A 24,120-nucleotide genomic window follows, 5' to 3' on the forward strand; every position below is an offset into this window, starting at 1 on the left:
GTACGTGCAAACATAAAAGAAACATAAACTTTTTTATATGTAAAAAGAAGTATGTAGCAAGCAGATGGTCAGTGAGCAATGAGAGGCAGATATCTAAAATTTTGCCTTTCAACCAAAAGACTCCTTGTACTCCCTTCCCCCTTTATCTCCTGTTCTTAGCTCTTCTGTGAGCATGTGGATAAAGGTGAGCCTGTTGATATTGTGTATTTGGATTTTCAAAAGGCATTTGACAAAAGTACCACATGAAAGACTTCTGAGGAAATTAGAAAGTCACGGGATAGGAGTTAATGTCCTTTTATGGATTAAGAAGTGGGATATTGACTTACAGTACTATTTTTTTCTTTTTCCCTTTCCTTAGTGCAGGAGATATAGGAGTGGAGTATATAATGGTATAGATGTGGCATATAACATATTTTTTGCTCTATAAGATGCACCTGACCATAAGACACACCTACCTGTAGAGGAGGAAAAACCAAGTAAAAAAAAATTCTGAACCAAATGGTGTAAACCTAAATAAGCGATTCATCAAATTAAAATAAACTTGAAAGTTGAAAATAAACTTGGGTACCCTGTCCCACTGCCCTGCCCTGTACCCTGTCCCCCCTCTGGTGGTAGTGGTAGGGCAGGCATCCCCCCCCCCCCCCCACATACCTTTTTTTAAATTCCAGCGGTCCACAGCTGTATCGGCAGGAGCTTTCCGCGCTCCCTCGCTGGACTGCTGCCTCCGAGTCCTCATCTCTTGCGACAGAGCGGCGCCCAAGGCAGGCGCAAGCTTTTCGCGCTCCTGCCTGGTCCCGCACCACTCCTTGAATGGCTGCCGTCAGTTCTCGCGAGACCCGCCATGGTGGTATGAAGATAATACATTGGAGATTGGTTTGTCATACGGCATTTTTTGTTCCTAAGTTTGATTTTAACAAAGAACAAATAATTTTTTTTTAAATTTTGGCTGTTGTGCTGGCTTCTTTTGTTTTGAAAGCTTTTTCACAACATACCCAATGGTTCTAAACCAGTCAGGTTTTCAGGATATCCTTAATGAATATGCATGATATAAATCTGCATACAATGGAGGCAGTGCTTGCAAATCTATTCCACATATATTAATAATGAGTATCCAGGAACTTAGGGAGCTGACCACAAAGATAAAATACATATTTCTGAATGATGAAGGAATAGCCTAAGTGAGAGGCTAGTAGGGAAACCAAGAATTGAATCAGGTTGGGCAGACTGGATGGACCATTCTGGTCTTTATCTGCCAACATCTACTATCTTACTATGCATATTATGACAGCTCTAAATACTTTTAATACAATACAGTGTCTTATATACCACAGTTCAGTGCAAGAAATCTCTACGGGTTATAATAAAAATTAGATCAAGTTTTGGAAGATGCATCATTAGAGTGGGAGGTGGTTGTTGGAAGGAAGGGGTGAAGATAAGAGAGTGGGTATAGGGAGAAGAGGTATGTCTTAAGTTTCTTCCTGAAGTCAAGGTATGTGGTGGGTTGTTTTAGTTGTATTGGTAGTTTGTTCCAAATGTGGTGAGCTTGGTATTCGAAGGTAGCCTCAAACATCTTCTTCCGCCGTAGTTTTTGAAGTGACAGGACAGGTAGTTTGAAGCGTTGTGTTACACGTGGATTGAAGAAGGAATATGGGACTTTGATATCAGATGTTAGTCCCACCGAGTTTTCTCCATAGATCGCTTTGTGAACCATGCAGGCTAACTTTAAGTGCAATGCAAAACAGTACTCTCCTATTTAGTCACTCATACTGCAGCAGAACTCGCTTACCACACATACTCTAATTGAGATTATTTTCCTGCAACTTTTCTCATCTATGTGCGGCATCTCCTTCTTTTCTCTTCCCCTCCCAATGCTCCCATCCTTCCATGTGCAGCATTTCCTCCCTATCTCTCACCTTCCCTTCCCCTCTCCTCCATCAATGTGCAGCATTTCCTCCCGATCTTCCCTTCCTTCCATGTACAGCAGAGGTGTCCAACCTTTTGGCTTCCCTGGGTCGCATTGGCCGAAAAAAATGTTTCTGGGTCTGCACAAACATGCAAACGCTGCAGCAAGACAGAGGAGGGAGCCGGTAAACACCCGGGGGCAGCAGAGGAAAACACTGCATCGCCCTCAACCGGGCTGCACAAAATACTTCACGGGGCCGCCGGTTGAACACTCCTGATTTACAGCATCTTCTCTCTCTCTCTCTTCCCGTCCGTTCCATCCATGTACAGCATTTCCTTCTTTTCTCTCCCCTTAATGTCCTCTCTCTTAAATTCATGTGTAGCATTTTTCCCTCTTCTCTTCCCCTCCATCTGTGTGCAGTATCTCTCTTCTTTTCCCTCCCCCTTCTCTCAATCATTTGAAGTCCCTCATCTCTTCACATTTCCATTCATGTGCACCTCCTCCCTTTTTCTTTCCCTTCCCCTCCCCTACTTTTTCAATTCAATTCAATTTTTTTTTATATATACCGTTCTCCCAGGGGAGCTCAAAACGGTTTACATGCATTTATTCAGGTACTCAAGCATTTTTCCCTGTCTGTCCCGGCAGGCTCACAATCTATCTAACGTACCTGGGGCAATGGTGGGATTAAATGACTTGCCCAGGGTCACAAGGAGCAGCGGGGGTTTGAACCCACAACCTCAGGATGCTGAGGCTGTAGCTTTAACCACTGCGCCACACTCTCCCATCATCCATGTGCAGCATTTCTGTCCTCTTCTCTTCACCTCCATTCTTGTGCAGTGTTCTCCTCCCAGAAGTTCCAGCAGAAGGAAATGCCCCTAGGGCTGGCCAAACAGCCTAACTTAATCACTGCCAATGAAGACACTCAGATGGTTGGATGATAGTGGTAGGGAGCAATGCGCAGCGGCGGCGAAAAGGGTGAACAGAATGCTGGGAATGATTAAGAAGGGGATCACGAATAGATCGGAGAAGGTTATCATGCCGCTGTACCGGGCCATAGTACGCCCTCATCTGGAATACTATGTCCAGCACTGGTCGCCGTACATGAAGAAGGACACAGTACTACTCGAAAGGGTCCAGAGAAGAGCGACTAAAATGGTTAAGGGGCTGGAGGAGTTGCCGTACAGTGAGAGATTAGAGAAACTGGGCCTCTTCTCCCTTGAAAAGAGGAGATTGAGATGGGACATGATTGAAACATTCAACATAATGAAGGGAATAGACTTAGTAGATAAAGACAGATTGTTCACCCTCTCCAAGGTAGAGAGAACGAGAGGGCACTCTCTAAAGTTAAAAGGGGATAGATTCCGTACAAACATAAAAAAGTTCTTCTTCACCCAGAGAGTGGTAGAAATCTGGAACGCTCTTCCGGAGGCTGTTATAGGGGAAAACACCCTCCAGAGTTAGACAAGTTCCTGCTGAACCAGAACTTATGGAGGTAGGGCTGGTCTCAATTAGGGCACTGGTCTTTGACCTGGGGACCACCGCAGGAGCGGATTGCTGGGCACGATGGACCACTGGTCTGACCCAGCAGCGGCAATTCTTATGTTCTTATGAGCCAGGTAAAGGAAGAAGGTAACAGGAAGAGATTCTTGAGGAAAGGGAAGGAAAAGAGCAAAGCCCAACATTAGAAGCATGACTTGCCAGTGGCAATGAAAAAACCCAACCTGCAGGTCTTGGATTGAAAAACACTGCCATAATATATACTGTTATTTGAATATTTTTGACTGCTGCAATTAGAAACATAGAAATATGACAGCAGATAAAGGCCAAATGGCCCATCTAGTCTGCCCATCCACAGTAACCATTATCTCTCTCTTGTTTATCTATGTCCAGGTTATACTTACTGTACATCAAAAAAGTTCAGGTAGAACAATAAAAAGATCTAATAAATAGCTTTTGGTGGATTTTGTTGTGTGTTACAAACCACTGCTATATAATTATAATTGCAATGAATTTCTGGATATTAATACTTTAGCTGGAATGGTAAGCTGAGAATTGTGCTAAGTGGAAGGCCATTTATATAGCGATGAAACAGTGAAGAGATGAAAACCACAAATTTGCCTGTAACCCCTGGGACTGCTAGCTATAACTGCACATAGATAAACAGTGTATTCTGCTATGCTGTCATAAAGAGTTTCTTCTGAGTTAGTTGGAATAATTCAAAGCAAAATGTTTGGATCCTATGGGGGTGGGGGGAGGAGAAAGCTCTTGGTGCATCTTTCTATTCCTTTTTAAATTGTAGATGAAAAATCTTGAAACCAATATTGATTTAATGATGAAAGCATACTGGATTTCAGCTGAATGTCTGAGTCTTTGGGGCTTGCTTGCTGTATATTAAATGAGTCCATTTTTCCAATACCTCATACTCAGCAGATTTAGATTTGTTAATCCAGATAAAAATTGACTTTTCAAACCAGTGCAGCCCTTCTTTAAATTAGTATTGACTTGACAGAAAGGGAATCTGTACTTACACACGTATATGCCTCTCTGATTTTGGATAACGTATGTATAGCATCTTCATGTTCTCCACAATCATAAGGAATATTTGATTTAGTCAATTATGAGATTAAATAGAAAAATTAAGGCAGTTGATGACCATATGACCTATCCAGTCTGCTCATCCATGCCATCTACTCTCCATTCTTCTCCCTTAGAGATCCTGTTTACTTGTCCCAAACTACCACCTCCGTCAGGAGGCCACTCCATGAATTCGCCACCCTATCTGTGAAGAAATAGTTCATCAGGTTACCTCTGAGTCTGTCCCCTTTCACCTTCATCCTATGCCCCCTCGTTCCAGACTTTCCTTTCAGTTGAAAGAGACTTGCTTCCTGTGCACTTATTCCACTTAGGCATTTAAAAATCTCTATCATATCTCTTCTCTCCCTCCTTTCCTCCAATGTATACATATTGAGATCTTTGTCTGTCCTCATACATTTTATGACGAAGACCACTGGCCATTTTAGTAGCTGTCCTTTGGACTGACTATCCTGTTTATATCTTTTGAAGTTGTGGGCCTCCAGAATTGTACACAATATTCTAAGTGAAGTCTCACTAGAAATTTCTTCAGAGATATTATCAACTTTTTCCTGCCGGCCATTCTCCCTATTCACCCAAGTATTCTTCTAGCTTATGTTGTCGTGTTTTCTACCTGTTCAGCCACTGTAAAATATTTTGGTGAGACCTCATTTAGAATATTGTGTACAATTCTGGAGGCCGCACCTTCAAAAAGATATAAAAAGGATGGAGTCGGTCCAGAGGAAGGCTACTAAAATGGTGTGGCTACTAAAATGATTTTATATTTATGCTCTTTTTAACTACATAACTATTTTATGTATTATTTCAGGTGACAGTCACGGATGGCGGTCTCAATCCTAAGCAGTCAACAGTATGGGTGGTGGCTCAAGTGTTGGATGAAAATGATAACAAACCTCAATTTCCAGAAAAAGTGTATCAGATCAAGCTTCCAGAGAGGGATCGCAAGAAAAGAGGTGAACCAATATACCGAGCTTTCGCCTTTGACAGGGATGAAGGACCAAACGCAGAGATCTCCTACAGCATTGTAGATGGCAATGATGATGGAAAGTTTTTTATTGACCCTAAAACTGGCATGGTGTCTTCCAGAAAGCAATTCTCAGCAGGAAGTTATGACATCTTAACGGTAAGGAAGTATTATGTACACAATGTTTCACCAATAGTTTTGTATTCTTTAAAAAAGGTCATCAGTTCATACTGTATTACTGAATACGATATGTACAAACCTGGCATAAAAATTAAATTAACAATGTATTCCGATGCTTATGCATAAATGTTTAGAATAATGGCATATGCATGCCAGTGTACACACAGATGTGCATAAATGCCAGGATTCCCTGTAAATACTACCTTGCAAATTTGCAAGGAGAGCACAGGCGAAACATAAACATAATCTTTGTGCTTATCTCCAGTATTTACTTGCAAATTCTCTATAATCCATCTAAAGTTAGGCGCTTGCATCAGCACACCTAGCAGATGTATGTACCTAACTTAATTGGGTAATAGGTTTAATCTGCACCGATAATTCACACTTAACACCTCATAATTGTTAATTGGACTTAATTGAAAGTTAGATGCCTAACAAAAAATGTGATTCTATAAAAAGCAGGCCCTTGTCCAAAGTGCTTACCTAAAAGTGGGTGTGATTAGGCACCCTCCCACACTTAAGGCCGCCTAACGATGCCTATCTCAGACAGTAGGAGTGGTTATGGGCGGAGACTAGGCGTGGTTGAGTTAGGTTTCCGACATAGATGCTACCAAATTAGGTGAGTGAAAAGCTGGCCTAATGGAGTGGCGCCAACGCCTAGCGACGCCTAAGTTTGCCTAGGCGCCAGTATCTATAAATGATACTTAACGGTTGATTGAGAACTGTGCCAAGTGGCGCCTACAGTGGGCACCATTTATAGAATCTGGCCCTAACTGTGCTGATAATTAGAGTAGTACATAGTTATGCTGCCAATAACCGTCAAAATTATTAGCTCAGATTTCAAGATCCTTCTCTGCATCCTATTTGGCTTCTTCCCTCAATCCTTAAGAGTGTGGTCCTCACTGAACTGGAACCCCTGCTTTATAGAATAGGCTTGTATTAGATGCCTAGTTACGGAATTGCTCCCATAAAGGCTAATTTCAGATAGAACATGGAGAGGGGAGTTAAGATGTCCAGGTCAAGCACTGGAAAATTCCCATTGTATTTTACAAAGGCTATGCCAAACACAGAGCCTCTTAGAAGTCATGTGTAAGGGTGTGCAGGAGTGCACACCGATTCCTCACCACATCCAGTAAGAGGGTGGTGTGGATGACACAAGAGAGAGAGAGAGAGCACTTTTCACTGTTTGAGGCGAGGAGGGACAGGGGAGATATGATACAGACGTTTAAATACTTGAAAGGTATTAATATAGAACCAAATCTTTTCCAGAGAAGAGAAAATGGTAAAACTAGAGGGCATAATTTGAGGTTGCAAGGAGGAAGATTCAGGAGCAATGTTAGGAAATTATTTTTCACAGAGAGGGTGGTAGATGCCTGGAATGCCTTCCCCTCCCGAGGAAAGTGGTAGAGAGGAAAACGGTGATGGAATTCAGAAAAGCGTGGGATAAACATAGAGGATCTCTAATTAGAAAATGAAAAATGTGAATTAAAGAGCTAAGGCCGATACTGGACAGACTTGAACGGTCTGTGTCCAATATGTGATGATTTGGTGTAGGATTGGGCTAGGGAGGGCATCGATGGGAGCTCCACTAACTGACTTTATGGTAGATATCTTGCAAACAGAATGGTTGGATAGGCTGGAGTGAGCTTGGACGGCAACTTCAGCATTTGGAACCTAGGACAATACCAGGTGGACTTTACAGTTTATGACCCAGAAATATCAAAGAAGAGATAAGTTAATATAATCATGTATTTTTTAATGGGTATAACTTATGGGCAGACTGGATGGACCGTTCAGGTCTTTATCTGCCATCATTTACTATTGTTACCTGGTAGAAACCCAAAGAGTAGCAACATTCCAGAGCTGAGATTGTGGTGTCATAATGCCTCATTCCACCAATGCCTAAGAGCCAACCTCAGCAATGATGTCACAACGGCTTGATTAGATTTGGAACTTAGGACAATACCAGACTTTACAGTCTGTGACCCAGAAATATCAAAGAAGAGACAAGTTAATTTAATCATGTATTTTAATGAGTCTAATTAATGGGCAGACTGGATGGACCATTCAGGTCGTTATCTGCCGTCATTTACTTTGTTACTATGAATGAAAACAGTTTTTGTTTGGGTTCTCTGAAGAAGCTCAAGATGAAATATGGTTCATGTTAGAACCCAGGATTTCTCTTCAAAGTTAAATAAAGATTCCTTACTTTCAGCAGCATAAAAGTTTGGGGGAATATTTCAGCAATAAAAAGTTTGTGCATTCACATTCGTATGTGGGCAGCATAGTGTGCAACGATTGGACCTGATAGTGGAGCACTGCTTTTTGAAATCGAATACCCCAGCTGGTTTCTCTGTAAACTCTTGAGTACACTTAAAAAATTTCTGTATGGAGGGAGCTGACATGGAGGTCCAAGGGAGTCGGCACCTCTTACAGAGAACTAATATACCGCTTAACCTTTTCCTATCGTGTGTCCCGGATGACAGGACATTCCAAAAATGTCGTTGCCATCGTATGTCCCATGGCATGGGACATACAGTACATGACAGGAACACAAAATATTTGAATTTACAGACTTATGACTTATTTACATTATGTTTACAATAGCCGTAAATGATAACGGTGAATAATACAAAACTTTGCTAAAATAATTACAAGTGGAACCAGCTTAACGTAAAATTTATTACGATAGGAAAAGGTTAATAAAAGTCTAAGCAGTGTACAAAAAAATAAAAAATTTTTAAAATCTGGGACATCATATACTAAATCACAAATAGAGACGAGACATTCATATACGTGTGGTATAGGGGTGAAATACAATAATTTAATAGGATAAGTACAATAGGAAGTGGATGCGCTCTTCATGTGAAATTGTAAATTGAAGAATAAGACTATGATTCTAGGTGTTATAAGTTGTAGGCATCTTTAAACAAAAAATTTTTTAGATTAGATTTGAATTTGTCTAAAGAAGATTCTTCCCGGAGGATTGACGACAATGAGTTTCATAGAGTGGGCACTGTCAGAATTATCATAACCCCAAGGAATAATTCAATCATATCATATCCTTTTAATAGACCAACTTAAGAACCTAAATACCAGTAACTAAGTCCAATTTTGGCACCTAGACACGTCCAAGAGATGCCCACAATTCACCCCAACCATGCCTTCTTTCTGGTAAGTCCCTTGGACTAGACACCTACAATCTAATTTAATTGTTGTTTTTTTTCACTTAGCGGTGCCAATTAAGTCTAATTGGAGAATTAATTTAGGCGCTTAGATCGTCTGTGTGCGCCAATTTATGTGCCTCACATTAAGCACCTTTTATAGAATCAGGGACTGTATGAATACATTCCACTGAATATTAGCATTTGGACACGTCCAGTATGATTGAATTGGGCAGGGTTCTCTCCTACCCTGTTAAATCATTTTTACTCTCAGGTCCTATAATAATAGAAAAAAATATACTGGCTGGTTTATATGTATCTTTAAAAAAGATTAATTGCATTTAAAATTTAGTTACAATTCTGTGTGTGACTGAAGATTGCTGGTATTTTTGTACCTGTATGTCATGCATACAAAAGTGTGGCGTAATTATTAACAATATTGGATTCAAGTCATAGCGGTTGGAAATGCGTATCCGTTTTCACCGATCTCTTTCTCTCTCTATTTTTGACAGATAAAGGCAGTGGACAATGGGCGTCCACAAAAGTTTTCTGCTGCACGCCTCCACATTGAATGGATTAAGAAACCCCCACCCTCTCCTGTTCCACTAACTTTTGATGAGCTATATTACAACTTTACGGTCATGGAAAGTGACAGAGTGACAGAAATAGTGGGTGTAGTCACCGTGCAGCCGTCTAATATCCCCCTGTGGTTCGATGTGGTTGGTAAGCTCCTGCAATTGCACGTAGAACCCTAAAGAGCTGATTCTTGGGGGGTTTTTTTGAAGAAAGAAACAACAAAATTAACTTATAGAGCTTGACTCACCCAAATTACTTTTCCTTGTGTGAGCTATATAAAGTAGAAACCTAAACAGTCTTTATTATTCAGTAAGTGAAGATGTTTGAAAGGTATTGGCATTAAAAGAAAGTACTAATCACAGGGGACAAAAGAAATGTGGAATATGCAGGAAGAGGAGCACTATAGATTGTCCATTGTTACCCTCTCCTCCTACCCCAGACATGCCCACAGTCATCCATTCAGAAGACTGTACACACGTCTTTTTTGGATATGTCCTTAGAGTCCTCTCACACAAATAGATTTGATTCTGCTCCGATTTCCAGCTTTGTCACAGGTTTTGTCCTATGAAGGAATTGTGAGTCTTTTTTGTAGAGATAAAGCATAGAACATCCTGTCCGTGATTTTTTGAACTCTTATTAAACTTTCCCATATAAAGTTGCCTTCTACAAGGGATTGTTATGGTTTTTCTGTAAGGGATTGCAGTTCTTTTCTATAATAATAATAATAATTTTACTTTTTATATACTGCCTAACCAATCAGTATGTTAATGCACACAAGGGTTGTCCATAAAAATCTAAAGTTGGGAAGACTGTGCGAATAGATGTTTTCCCCATGAATTTGATTGTGCCCTGATTGGCCTTTGAGGGGGGAGGGATTGGGAGGGGAGGGGATTTTGGGGGGGCGCCTGGCAAGGGGATGGGCCTTTGGTGGCAGGAGGGAGTGGGCATCTCTCCTGCCATTTTTTTCTTGCGTGGAGAGGGGGGTGTCAAGGCAGGAGGGAATGGGTATCCCTCCTGACGATTTTTGCTAGTGCGGGATGAAGGGATTCCCGGTGCATTCGTCCAGGGTCGACAGTGAGGGCCATCATCGGTGAAGGTGGGTGCTTTTTTCTTCTTCTTTTTTATGGGACACATATTTTGCATGTGTAACATACTAAAAATATCTGTGCCATTAAAAAAAAAAAGAACAGCCATACCTGTCTGTAACACAGTTACTGCGATGACACCTGTCGATTTTTATTTTTTTTTTTTTTGATCGCTAAAACCCTTGCTTTTTTTTTTGTGCATAGCCACTTAATGTTAGTGCATCAATCGCTTGGCTAGTTTGCATGGGGTTTTAGCTAATTTGCATGGCCAGATCGGAAAATGGCCGATCGAGGGGAAAAATTTGCGGTGAGCCTTTTTGTGCATCAAGTCAACAAATGCAATCGTCGCTAAAGCTGTCAAAACCGGTTTAGCGACAATCGCTGGCTTTAGTGCATCTGGGCCCTTGTCTCTTGCGAAGGAAAGAACAGAGTCGTGAAGGGAGCTACTGAAAACCAAACACAGCAACAATACACAAAGGAATGTAGACAATTCTGTATGTTGCAAATACTCATATCCAGACATTATGAAGATGGAAAGGAAAGCGATTAATGCCCAAAAGAAAAAAACACAAAAGCTACCATGATACTGAAATGTGTTGTGGGTTAGAGAATGACACGGGGACAAATTTTTCCACGACCCTGCAGGAACTTATTTTCCCATCCCATCCCATCCCGGTGAGTTCTTTTCCTGTCCCTGTCCCATTCCTTCAAGCTCTGTCCTCATCTGCACAAGCCTCAAACACTTTAAAGTCATAAGTAGCAACATTCTAGAGCTCAGACTGTGATGTCATAATGCCTCATTCCACCAATGCCTAAGCTCCATCCTCATCTGCACAGGCCTCAAACACTTTAAAATCATAAGTAGCAACATTCTAGAGCTCAGATTGTGATGTCATAATGCCTCATTCCACCAATGCCTAAGCTCTGTCCTCATCTGCACAAGCGTCAAACACTTGAAAATCATAAGTGTTCAATGCTTGTTCAGTTACGCCAGAGCTTATAGGAATAGGACAGGGACAGTGACAAAGGTAACGGGGATGGGAAAAAATGTGTCCCCATGTCAATCTCTGTTGTGGATAATCCTGCTTCATGTTAATTTATGTTGTCTGTTATTAAGTAGATTACAGTATTTGATGATGTAGTACAAGTGTTAAAGCCGTGCTAAATGATGGCTCATGGGAAACGGGGACACCAGTTATATTTGCCCTTACTTACGTATGCTTTGGTTTATTAGTGTCCTCCTCCGTCCCAGACAGGTCTCTTACTGAAAGAGTTGTGAACCCCAAATATGACTACCATGAGTCATTTAAAATATGACTACGATGAATCATTCAAGCAAGAATACTATTTAAATTCTACTGTCTACTATTTAAATCCATAAATGGCGACAGCCCAGCCTACTTGAACAACCGCCTAATCCAAACTACCACAACCAGACACAGGAGAACCCAGACACCATTCACATACCCTCCAATAAGAGACATCAAACGGAAGAAACTGTACAATGGCCTTCTAGCCACACAGGCAGCAAAACTAGACCATCAACTCTCCAATCTACTAATCCCGACCCTAGACTACAAAACTTTCAGAATTGAAATAAAAACCCTACTTTTCAAGAAATCCATGAAGACTAACTCACACCATATGAAACATTTCAATCTTCTGAAGCAACCCACTCTACTCTGTAACACCTCTGGACATGTCCAGAAATCCTCTTCTGTAATCCGCCTTGATCCACAAGGTAATGGTGGAATAAAAATCACTAATGTAATGTGATGTAAATGACTCGATGGAATAATTAATTTTCCGAAGCACAGTAAATAGTGATGTGGTTTGAAGGTTCTGATGAAGATTGATGCTTCTTTAGTAGCAGTTTGAGAAATGACTTTTTGAGAAGGAAAAGTTTCTTTGGAGCAGCTGATGTAGGCCTTATTTTTAATTCTTTTTAGGATTTCACCTTGGATGTGTCCTAGCCCTGTCGCCAATAAAATCGTTTTTGTTCTTTCCATATAATGATAGAATTAGTTTTAATGACCAGAAACAACAGCTGTGTATTATTTTTTTTTTCTTTATTCTGTTTCCTCAGAGAAAGGCTGTGTGAATGGTGTAGAGGGCACGAATTGCACCAGTGTGGCGATCAAAGTATGGCCCTCTGTCTTTAATTCAAACTTACATCATGGTGGGAGCATACTGATCCTTCTCCTTTTGCCAAGAGAAGTTAATAATGCACATTTCGGAGAAGGGATTAGTCATGTTTCATGCTCCCATCTCTGGCCATTCTCAAATCCAGCCTAAAACCCCCAACTAACAACTTAAACTCTGGCTCTCCTGCTGTTAAACTTCAATTGAAGCATTTTTCTACAGTAAACACATTTTTTGAGGTTTCTTGTTTGTCTTTAACTAGACTACAAAGTCCAGTGAGCAGAGAACATCTTTTTTAAGTACTTGATTGAATGTATGTATATAGCACAGTGGTGTAGTAAGAGGGGGCAAGGGGGGAGACGGACTGCCCCGGGCACCATCTTGGTGGGGGCACTGGCATATCTCCGCCCCCCCCCCCCCCTCATGCCATGCTTGCATCCCCTGTACCTCTTTAAATCTTTGCCAGCTCATGCAACTTCTCCAGCCTGGCTCCCCTCGGAAATCATTTCTAGTTTGCAGGGCCAGGAAGTGATGTCAGAGGGAAAGCCAGTGCCAGAATGAGCAGCAGCATGGAGAAGCTGCTCACACTGTTGAAGATTTAAAGAGTTAACAGGGAAGGGAGGGCGCAAGCGAGGCGCTGAGGGAGCAGGGGGGGACGCCACCGGCCCGGGCGCCTCCCACCCTCGCTCTGCCACTGGTATAGCATGCATATTTCTAGTAGTATTATAGAAATTTTAAACAGTAGTGGTAATATTAGTCTAAAAGACATGTGAAGGTGTTTCAGACCATACTTTGGACGTAGGTCACTGAATTGTGCTATTTTAAACATGCAGTTGGCCAAAGTTTAAATAAGCCACCTACCCGACATTGTGTGCAAATAAGTTTCTCTCCACACAAACTTACTTGCTCTTCAGATGAAAATTACCTGGGTAATTTGCATTTGAAGATCAGATGGCTGTGCAAACAGACAGCATGCCAATACGGTTGGTCGGGTGCCAAGAATAATTCATTCATTCTGTCTGCCTAAAGTCCTGTGCCCATTTCAGTTTTAGAATTCAACTAATATAATTTGCGTAATGCAACCTTTCTTTTACTATATCAATGTTTAGCAGTGCTCTCTAATCTCTGGACGAGTGTGGAACCCTTTAATTAGGTCAGCCGATGAAATCAATTTTGAAACGGGGCTCGTCGGAGTATGAGGTGCTTTAAGATAAGTAACTTTTGACCAGTAATCACAGAAAAGCACAATATTTAAATATATTTGTGCACAAAAAAAAAAGAAAAAAAAGTTTTTAAAAACGTGTTAACAGTGAAAGCACAAATAATAATAAGCAAACATAATAAGAATAGGAGAAGAGGTGGTATAGGGTCTATGAGGACTGTTACCATCCTGAGTAGTATTGTTTACCGGGATGGCATTCTGAGGCACCCTAACCTGCTAGACATTGCTAGACTAAAAGAAAGGTTGCATTTCAGTTTTAGCCCCATAGATGCCTTTGTAAACTGGCCACCCCGTGACTGTAGCAAATATTTTTCCTCAAGAAAGTTTTTAGTTTCTAAATTTGGGTGAGTTGAGCCTTGCAGTGTATATTGTACAGCAAACCAATGCGCATTTGCATGTTAATGTAACACACTTAAGACGTCTCCATCTCTTCCCCCACTGTACCAGTTGACGCTATGTTAATGCTCCCTATGTGTTTTAAAATTCTTTTGTCATACTTTGCTAATATCATTCCTAATATATTTTGTACTTCTAACTTGCTCTCCCTCGTTTATCTCTTTTCTTCACCTTTTGCTGCACTCTGTTCTTTTTCTGCTCCTGACTGCGCTTCTGCAAGGCGGCAAGCATGCTCGAGAGATGTTCTATATTCTACAGACAGCTTGCGGGCAGAACTGTTCAACAGAAGGTACCCTCAGTGCAAACACATTTTTTCTAAAATTTCTAAAATACATCCATCCAAACCTGCATTTAAAAAAGAAAAATGGAAAGGAAAAGAAAAGCTGGTTCTCTGAAACAAATTAAATTACATTTTCACAAATGCCTGCAACAGGACAAAATGTAATACCTGACTTTTAGATATACTTTTCTCTGATAGCACCTGAATTACTGTTATCCAATTACTTTGCCTTTATCTTTGGAATTTCTCATATGTTATTCTCAGCAGAAAGATTTTACCGCACTATGCAATCAAATGCAAAAAAATATATAGAATGGCTGTACTGAGGTGCCTCAAGTTTTTATACAGTATAAATTTGCCTTAGGGCACCAAATCACAGGTTCCACCCAGAAATGCTTCCATTATCGGAATGGAACATGTTAATCAATCCATGTGTGGTCTCCTTAATAAAGGTTGATGGCAATTTAAACTAATCCATCCAGGGATAGTGGAATGTATAGGTTAGTGGTTCAGGGAAGGGACCTTTTAGAATTATAAAATTCTTACAGGCTTGAATCCAAAGTGGGCCTTCCTAGGCAGTGGCATAGTAAGGGAGAGGGGGCAGTCTGCCCCGGGCACCGTCTTGGTGGGAGTGCTGGCACCCCTGCACCGCTCCTCCACTTCCCCCTACCATACCTCTAGCTCAGGGGTGGGCAAACTTTGTGACTTGTAGAACACCATGGGTTCTTAAATTTGACAGAGGGGCCGGACCAAGAGCACCACCCTCCCATCCTCCTGTGCAGCAGAAACCTTGCCCAGCTTCCATCCTTCCCTCCCTCCCATCCCTTGTGCAGCAGAACCCTTGCCCAGCTTCCATCCTTCCCTCCCTCCTTCCCATCCCTTGTACAGCAGAACCCTTGCCCAGCTTCCATCCTTCCCTCCCTCCCATCCCTCATGCAGCAGAACCCTTGCCCAGCTTCCATCCTTCCCTCCCTCCCATCCCTTGTACAGCAGAACCCTTGCCCAGCTCTATCCTTCCCTTCCATCCCTCGTGCAGCAGAACCCTTGAACATCCGCTCCTGCCGAACAGCCGAACCCCCACTGATTCTCCATCCTTCCCTTCCATCCAAACCCCGCTGACCACGAGCCCTACATTCCTCCCTCCAGAGCAGTGTCGGGCCGGCAGCACTCTAAACAGCACTCTAAACGGCCTTCTCTCATCAGGGCCTGCCATGTTACTGATGACATCATCAGTGATGTGGCAGAGGGAATTCCCCTATGAGAGAATGCTGCGAAACAGCCTGCTTAGAGTACTGCCAGCCCGATGCTGCTCTGGTGGGAAGTATATAGGGATTGAGGCCGGCGGGATTCGGATGGATTAAAAAACTAAACGGGCCGGATATAGCCTGTGGGTCATAGTTTGCCCATGTCTGCTCTAGCTCTTCACCGGCACAAGCAGCAACAACAAATTGCTGCTCGCGCCAGTGTCGGCTCTCTGTCTGATGTCACTTCCGGGTCCCGCGCCTAGGAAAGGATGTTAAAAGGAGAGCTGACGTGGGCAGCAAGTTGGTGAAGCTGCTCGTATCAGGAAAGTTAAAGAGGAAGGGAGGGGTGCACGTGGAGGGGGGGGCAGAGAAGAGGGCAGGGGAGAGTGCCTCTCACCCTCACTATGCTATTGTTCCTAGGGTTGCCTAGAAACATTTTCAGTCAGAATAGGGACACCAGGCCAGCGCATACCGCCACAACGCTTGCCCACGTTTCTCTCTCCTCTGCCTCGTGCCTACTGCAGAGCTGCTCGGGTGTCAGTGTTAGAAGGTTCTTATGAAAGCATGCTGATAAAATTCTCCTCGTTCCATTTGCTCTCCCAGGGTAACTTACGCCTCATGATTAAAATGAGATTCAAAATGTCTGTGTTCTCTTTTGATCTAAAAATGCCCCTGTGGTGATAGAACCGTGGCAATTTAGTGCAAAGCTTAGTCTGTTTGGGGGGGGGTTTCTTTTGGTGGGGAGGGGGCAGGGCTCTGACATAGTAAATGCTTATTTCTTACTCAGCTCTTATATGTTCAAAATGTTCCACAAGACGCACCTTTTACAGAACTTTTGTGAATCTCTGTGTGTTCGTTGCTGTGTATGTCTAGCAGTGCTATGAATTGATAAGTGGTACTAGTGGTATTTCTTTATACATCATTACGGTTTCTAGAATGCCATTATAATTTTCAGTGTAGAGGTATAGGAACATAGTAAATAACAGCAGATAAAGACCCTCCAACAGTCCATCCAGTCTGCCCAATAGTCACACTCATTATGTAGTATATTCATGGTTAAATTGTCTCTTCTTTAATATTTCTGGGCAATAGACCATAGAAGTCTGCCTGGTACTGTCTTTAGGTTCCCACTGCTGGAGTTGCCATTGAAGCCCACTCCAGCTTATCCTAACCATGATTTTGTGGGCTGATGGAAGCCGTTTTGATTGCCTCCAATTTGATTGCCTGAGGGGACTGATCTTGGGATTTGAGCCTTAGCTTAGAGCTGTTGAAAGGCATTACCAGTGACCTGGGCCTTCCCCTTGGCCTTCCTTTGGAAATTGTTAAACACTTCCTGAGGCCTACATCACCTGTCCCTGCTCTGCCTCCCTGAGCTCCACCCTATTTTCCAGCAATTTCCGGAAACATCCCTCAGTAGCCAGTTGGTCTCCTTGACCTTGCCGCTGCGTCAGTTCTGAGCCACCAGACATCTGCGACACTAGTTTCAAAATACTGTAGATCCTTGTGAGACATAATTGTCTACCTTCTCCCACTGTGGAAATGGATTGTCGATTCTACCTTTCATACCTTCTATCCAGTGTTTGATCCATGAACCAACTTTTTCTCCCTTATATCAAAACAACTTAAATATAATGTATTAGCTAGAGAGCTCCTTTGCCTTTGTACTTTCAGACAAACATGAAAAACATCAATAGATATGACACCCTGTCACGAAAAGCCATTTTGACCTTTTTATTTCAGCATAACGAATAGTATATCCACAAGACTAATGCTGTATTTATTTAGATTTATATACCACCTTGTTGAAGATATTCCCCCGGGGCGACGTACAGCAAAAGTAAGATGGATATTAGCAATAGACCATTACAGCAGTAAAAATAAACAAATAGCAGTAGACAGCATGGCATAGTATGCGACTTACAATGTCAACAGAATATACATTAAAACATTTCAGTACTCTAGACAGCATAGGGTATACGTGCAGATGGAACATATAGACAGATTAGGTACAGTTTTGTTTCTCAGCTCTTTTAAATTTTCTGCTGTCATATCTGTTTCAGCCAGTTATTGATATTGAATCCTCTAAAATGAACTCAGCTTTGGGAATCCCTACACAATCCTCTGCGATAAAGGCTGATGGCACCTAGTTATTTAGTTCCTCTGGTATGGATTTTTCTTTCCCTCTGAGCATGTCTTTCGCACTCTGATCGTACCTTGACCCCATTAACCTTCTAACAGGCTTCATACATCTGGTGTGTTTTAAATGAAGGCTTTCTTTGTTGATATTTCTGTGTTATTGACCCAGGCTGTGTTGCGCTCTGAGCCTTCATTCACAGATAGATGGAACCTATTTTCCTTTATAAAATGCTAGCCTAATTTGGTATATATCAAAGCTAGGCATGCGCACTTAAGAACATAAGAACATAAAAATAGCCTTACTGGGTCAGACCAATGGTCCATCAAGCCCAGCAGCCCGTTCTCACGGTGGCCAATCCAGGTCACTAGGACCTGGCCAAAACCCAAGGAGTAGTAATATTCCATGCTACCAATCCAGGGCAAGCAGTGGCTTCCCATGTCTTTCTCAATAACAGACTATGGACTTTTCCTCCAGGAACTTGTCCAAACCTATCTTAAAACCAGCTATGCTATCTGCTCTTACTACAACCTCTGGCAATGCAGTCCAGAGCTTAACTATTCTGAGTGAAAAAAAATTTCCTCCTATTGGTTTTAAAAGTATTTCCCTGTAACTTCATCGAGTGTCCCTTATTCTTTGTAATTTTTGACGGAGTGGAAAATCGATCCATTTGAACCCATTCTACTCCATTCAGGATTTTGTAGACTTCAATCATATCTCCCCTCAGCCGTCTCTTTTCCAAGCTCAAGAGCCCTAACTGTTTTAGTCTTTCCTCCTATGAGAGGAGTTCCATCCCCTTTATCAACTTGGTCGCTAGTCTTTGAACCTTTTCTAGCACTGCTTTATCTTTCTTGAGATAAGGAAACCAGAACTGAATGCAATTCTCCAGATGGGGGTCGCACCATGGAGCGATACAGAGGCATTATAACATGCTTAGCCTTGTTAACCATCCCTTTTTTAATAATTCCTAGATCCTGTTTGCTTTTTTGGTCACCGCCGCACATTGGACGGAAGGTTTCATCGTATTGTCTACGATGATACCCAGATCCTTTTCTTGGGCGCTAATCCCCAAGGTGGACCCTAGCATCCGGTAACTGTGATTCAGGTTATTCTTCCCATTGTGCATCATTTTGCATTTGTCCACATTAAATTTCATCTACCATTTGGACGCCAAGTCTTCCAATTTCCTAAGGTCCGCCGGATTCGGCAAACGGTGCCATTATTGAAGGCCACCTACAAAATGGACACTGATCGTGTGTAAATCACACAACGGCGCCATTTGGAGAATTGCGGCTTTGTGAAATGTAGGCATTGGAAATGTAGGCCAGGGTTTTAAAAGCCTTCCACGACAATCGCGTCTACAGAGGCGCCTATGGCCACTTCCGGTGTTTACAATGCTTACAGTTGCCATAGGCGCTCTTAGACTCCTCTTTTGTCACGACAAAGGCGCTGTTTTTTGGAGGCACCTAAGGGCACCTCCATTTTTTTAAATGATGCAAGACCAAAAAGGACCCTGTCCTGAAGCTTGCCTTTATATCTGGGATCCCTGTTAAGCTGGTAAACCCCCTCCCTCCCCCCCCCATTTCCAATAAGTAAAAGCAGCTATGTAGATCACACCTGTAGAAATTTGGTGGCACATTTAAAATTGTTTTCTTTTAGGGTTATGAATATGAAACTTTCTATTTCAGAAGTGAATACTCTCCCGAATTGGCATTTAATTCCATTAAGTTTCACATTACAAATTAAAACTTCTTTCTGCAAATTATTTGTATTTGCCTGGTTTCTCTTTTTTAGCTATTGCTTCTGTAAATCAATTTAAAATGTTAATTGAGAGATGACATCTTTTTTTTTTAGGTTAAATATTTTTTATGTAATTTTATAGCAGTTCATAACTACATTCTTGTCCCTTTGACTTTAAGTAAATGTCAAGGGCAATTATGTGCTCACTAGCAATTAAAGAGCATTAAGTGCTTGTGACAGCTGTGAGCAGTAAGTGCCGAGGCATGCATAAGGGGGGGGGGAGAAATAAGCAATGGTTCTATCAGACCAGGCCCCAGATCCTCAAACCTTTGCAGTAGTAATTTTTGCTTCTATTTTTTCTACTGTAAATTTATTTCTGTCAGTGGTCATCAGATGCTGGTAAATTAAATTGAAAAATATCTGCCCTCTGAAGTCATCTTTACCCTATCCTTTCCCTCTTTTGATTTGGGAAGTATGTGGCACAGTGGTTAAAGCTACAACCTCAGCACTCTGAAGTTGTGGGTTCAAATAGAGAATGACATGGTGACAAAATTCATCACCGTTCCCGTCCCCGCGGATAACCGCGGGAAATAATCCCATGTCATTTTCTAGTGTCTATTTCATCCTCTGTCCTTCTACACCAGCATTCTTCAAAGCAAAGCTTGCGGGTCAGTGGTTGTGGCCATTCATACTCTGATTCTTCCCTCTCTCCTTAAAGAATGACATGAAGATGGTTTCCCGCGGTTATCCACGGGGACGGGAACGGTGATGAATTTTGTCACCGTGTCATTCTCTAGGTTCAAACCCATGCTGCTCCTGGTCAAGTCATTTAATCCCCCCATTGCCCAGGTACATTAGATAGATTGTGAGCCCACCTGGACAGACATGGAAACTGCTTAAGTACCTGAATAAATTCATGTAAATGGTTCTGAGCTCCCCTGGGAGAACGGTATAGAAAATTGTGAAAGGTTTCAGCCTCTGATAACCAGAGCTGGTATTGTGACATCATAATGCCTCATTCCACCAATGCCTAAGAGCCAACTTCAACAGTGATGTCATAATGGCTTCATTGTACTATACTTGGCTCACTTTTACTACATTTTGATTCTAGAATGGTGCAGTGGTTAAAGCTACAGCCTCAGCACCCTGAGGTTGTGGGTTCAAATCCATGCTGTTCCTTGTGACTATGGGCAAGTCATTTAATCCCCCCATTGTCCCAGGTACATTAGATAGATTGTGAGTCTCCCAGGACAGACGGGGAAAAATGCTAGAGTATCTGAATAAATTCATGTAAACCATTCTGAGTTCCCCTGGGAGAACGATATAGAAATTGAATGAATAATTCCTTAACCACTGTATTGACTGAAGTTATGAAGATGTTTAGGTAGCTTAAGAAAGCAAGTTACTTTCTGGTACACTAACCCCCCTCTTCTATGAAACCGCGCTTGCGGGTCTTAGCACAGAGAGCCGCGCTGCTCCCAACACTCATTGAGTTCCTATGATCGTCGGGAGCAGCGCGGACCATTCAGCGCGGCTCCCTGCACTAGAAACTGCTAGCACGGTTTTGTAGAGAGGAAGTAAGTATTTCCTTGTCTCCAGAGGGCTCACAGTCTAACCTCCCCTTTTTATGAAACCATGTTAGGCTTTTTTATCCCCGGCCGTGGCGGTAAAAGCTCCGATGCTCATAGAATTCCTTTGAGCATCAAAACTAATAATGCCTTGGCTGGCGATGAAAAGGCCTAACGTGGCCTTAAAAGGAGACCTAAGTTTGTACCTGCGGCAATAGAGGATTTAGGGAGTGGGGGGGGGAGGACAATCATCAAGCAGCATTAAGGGAATTAATGTGCACTAAATGCTAAGAAGCCCATTTTATACCAAAGAATTAAGGCGCCTGTGCAAAGCCATTTTATCCTAAATGTTTGACCCTAGATTTACAAAGAACCGCAATGGGTAGAGAAGGGGGTTTAAGTAAACATTGCTCACATTTAACACAAAAACAAAATTTCAAGTACGTACAGAAAATAAAGAAAAACAATTTGAGACGTTTGACACTGTATTTCCGCAGAGTTGTTTCATGTCCATTGCACCATCTCTCCCTCTCCGCCATTCCTATATCCATATCTCCTTTCCCTCCCCCCTTATGTCCATTCTCCCTCTCCCCATGTGCCATCTCCCCCTCCCCTCCACCCCTATGTCCATATCTCCCTTTCTCCCCATGCATCATCTCTCCTTCCCCTCTACCCTTATGTCCACCATATATCCCTGTCTCACCACTCTCATCCCTCCTGCAACATATTTACTCACATCCCCAACCCCACTCTCAAATATTATGCTTCAACGGGTCAGTGGTGATTCCTACAGCTGCCTGCCCCTGGAGTTCCTGGTAGCAATTTTGATGGTGGAACCAGCAGGATAAGGAGCAATTGGGAATTATTCCTGCCCTGACTAAACACTAGATCATCAGTACAGTTAGGGTTACCAGATGACCGGATTTCCCAGGACATGTCCTCTTTTTGAGGACTGTGTCAGGAATCCAGGTGGCTTCTTAATTTCAGAACTTTTGTTCAGAACTTTTGCGTACCTATCTGGAGTTCTCCTCCCCCACACCTCTCCAGAGTCCTCCCCCACCCCCACCTCGTAGACCTGCTGTAACTCTTTGTACTGTTGGCAGCGTGACTAAAGTAAACACGTTGCCTTTGGCAACCCGGATGCTACTGCTTCCTGTTTCCGCATAGGCGGGAAGCAGTAGCAGTGAGAAAGCTTCTGGGTCACCGAAGGCAGCGTGTTTACTTTGGCTAAAGAGTTACAGCAGCGCCCGTTGAGCAAGCACAGGATCCCACCGGGGGGGGGGGGGGGGATGGAGATAGCATGAGGAGGGTAAGAGAGATTCTGGACAGTGGGGATGGGGAGGAAAGGGAAGGGGCTTATAGAGATGGTAGACCATAGGAGGGGGGAAGGAGAGAGATCTCAGATCACTGGATGGGGAAGAGGTGGGAAGAAGAGAAAGATGCTAAACCATGGAAAGGAACAAGGAGGGAGAGATTCCAGACTAAAGGAGGGGAAGGGAAAGACAGAGAGATGCCAGATCACAAAGGGGGGAGGAGGGAAAGGAAGAAGGAGAGAGAGATGCCAGAATGTGGGAAGGAGATGATAAAGATCCCAGACCATAGGAGCGGGAAAGGAGGAAGACAGGAGAGGGAAATAAAGGGAGGAGATGGTACATAGGTATGGAGAGGAAGGGGAGAGAAAGAGAGAAGGGAGGACATGGTGCACCGGGATTGAAGGGATGAGGACTGGAAGAGAGATGGAAGAAATGTTTATAGATAGGGGAGAAGAAAGAGGGAGGAGATGGCACTCATAGATGATGAGGAAGTGCAGAGAGAGGGAGGAGAGAGTGTGCATGGATAAATGGGAATGGAAGACAGGGAAAAGTAGATAGATCTGAAGAGGAAGCAGAAAAATGAAAGTTGAATATTAAAAGTTAATGCCAGAGATGGATGTAGGGCAGAAAATGAAGGAGAAAAAAACAACAAATTGATAAGAAGGACCTGGAAACAGAGTTAAAAGCAGAGACAGAAGGAAGTGCAACCAGAGACTAGGAAAAGATGAGTAGAAAAATAAAATCACCAGACAACAGAGCTCGGGAAAGGAGGTATGTGGTCAGTGTGGGGGAGGGGCAGGGGCAGGGCTACTTATCCAGGAAATCTGGTACGGTAGACATAGGCGGGGGCTATTACAGGTGGGACTGGAAAGAGGCTTCTTCTGCTGGGGGGAGGGAGAGAGGGAGTGGCAGCTATTCCAAAGTTTGCGTAGGCCATAAATGCACTGATATTTCTGACTGAAAGTGAAACAAGGCCGTATACAGATTTCAGGCTGGTTCGGCCAGAGACACCAAAAACAAAATTCAGTTGATCTCTGTTTGAATGCAGTGTCAACATTATCCCTCCAAGCACCCATACTCTTAAGTAATCATATCCTAAGAAAAGTTCCATTACATTTTTTTTTTTTAACAGTTACATTCCATTGGTGTCTTCTATCCCACTAATACCTTTCAGTTCTAGGCGGTTTACAATAAGAATTGGTCTGGGCATTCCCAGGGAGATTACAAGGTTGATAGATATAGTATGCATCGGGATCTGGGGGAGGGTCAATAAGGTTTGGTTAGATCATTTGACAAATTTCTTGAATAGTATAGTTTTCAGTTCTTTCCTGAATATTTTGTAGTGGGGCGTCGTGGTCAGCAGATTGGAGAAGTGGCGGTCTAGTCTCGCTGCTCTGGTGGCTAATAGTCTGTCATATATTTTTTTGCTTTGTATGCCTTTGATTGGGGGGGTGGGTAAAGTGTGCTTGAGTTCTCCTTGGTCTGGATGTGTTTTTCCTGATTAGGCGGTTGTTCAGATAGCTTGGTCCGTTTCATTTAGGGCTTTGAATAGGGTGCAGTAGAATTTGTATTGTATGCGTGCTTGTACTGGGAGCCTTTTAACTTTGCTCACAATTG

The 24,120-nt window shown here is 42.6% G+C and overlaps 1 protein-coding gene across 7 annotated transcripts in view; it reads left to right on the forward strand.

The window, feature by feature from the left end:
• Positions 1–24,120, forward strand: part of FAT3 (FAT atypical cadherin 3) — a 669,400-nt gene that overhangs the window by 481,777 nt on the left and 163,503 nt on the right. For 5 of the 7 annotated variants that reach the window (XM_033948992.1, XM_033948995.1, XM_033948997.1 and 2 more), the window contains exons 5-7: positions 5,304–5,618; positions 9,316–9,526; positions 14,445–14,513. In XM_033948992.1, the coding sequence (XP_033804883.1) occupies positions 5,304–5,618; positions 9,316–9,526; positions 14,445–14,513 (595 nt within the window). The remainder of the gene's footprint in view (positions 1–5,303; positions 5,619–9,315; positions 9,527–14,444; positions 14,514–24,120) is intronic. The other 2 variants (XM_033948996.1, XM_033948999.1) reach the window with 1 other exon arrangement.

Source organism: Geotrypetes seraphini, chromosome 6 (genome assembly GCF_902459505.1).
Source record: "Geotrypetes seraphini chromosome 6, aGeoSer1.1, whole genome shotgun sequence".
NCBI lineage: Eukaryota > Metazoa > Chordata > Amphibia > Gymnophiona > Dermophiidae > Geotrypetes > Geotrypetes seraphini.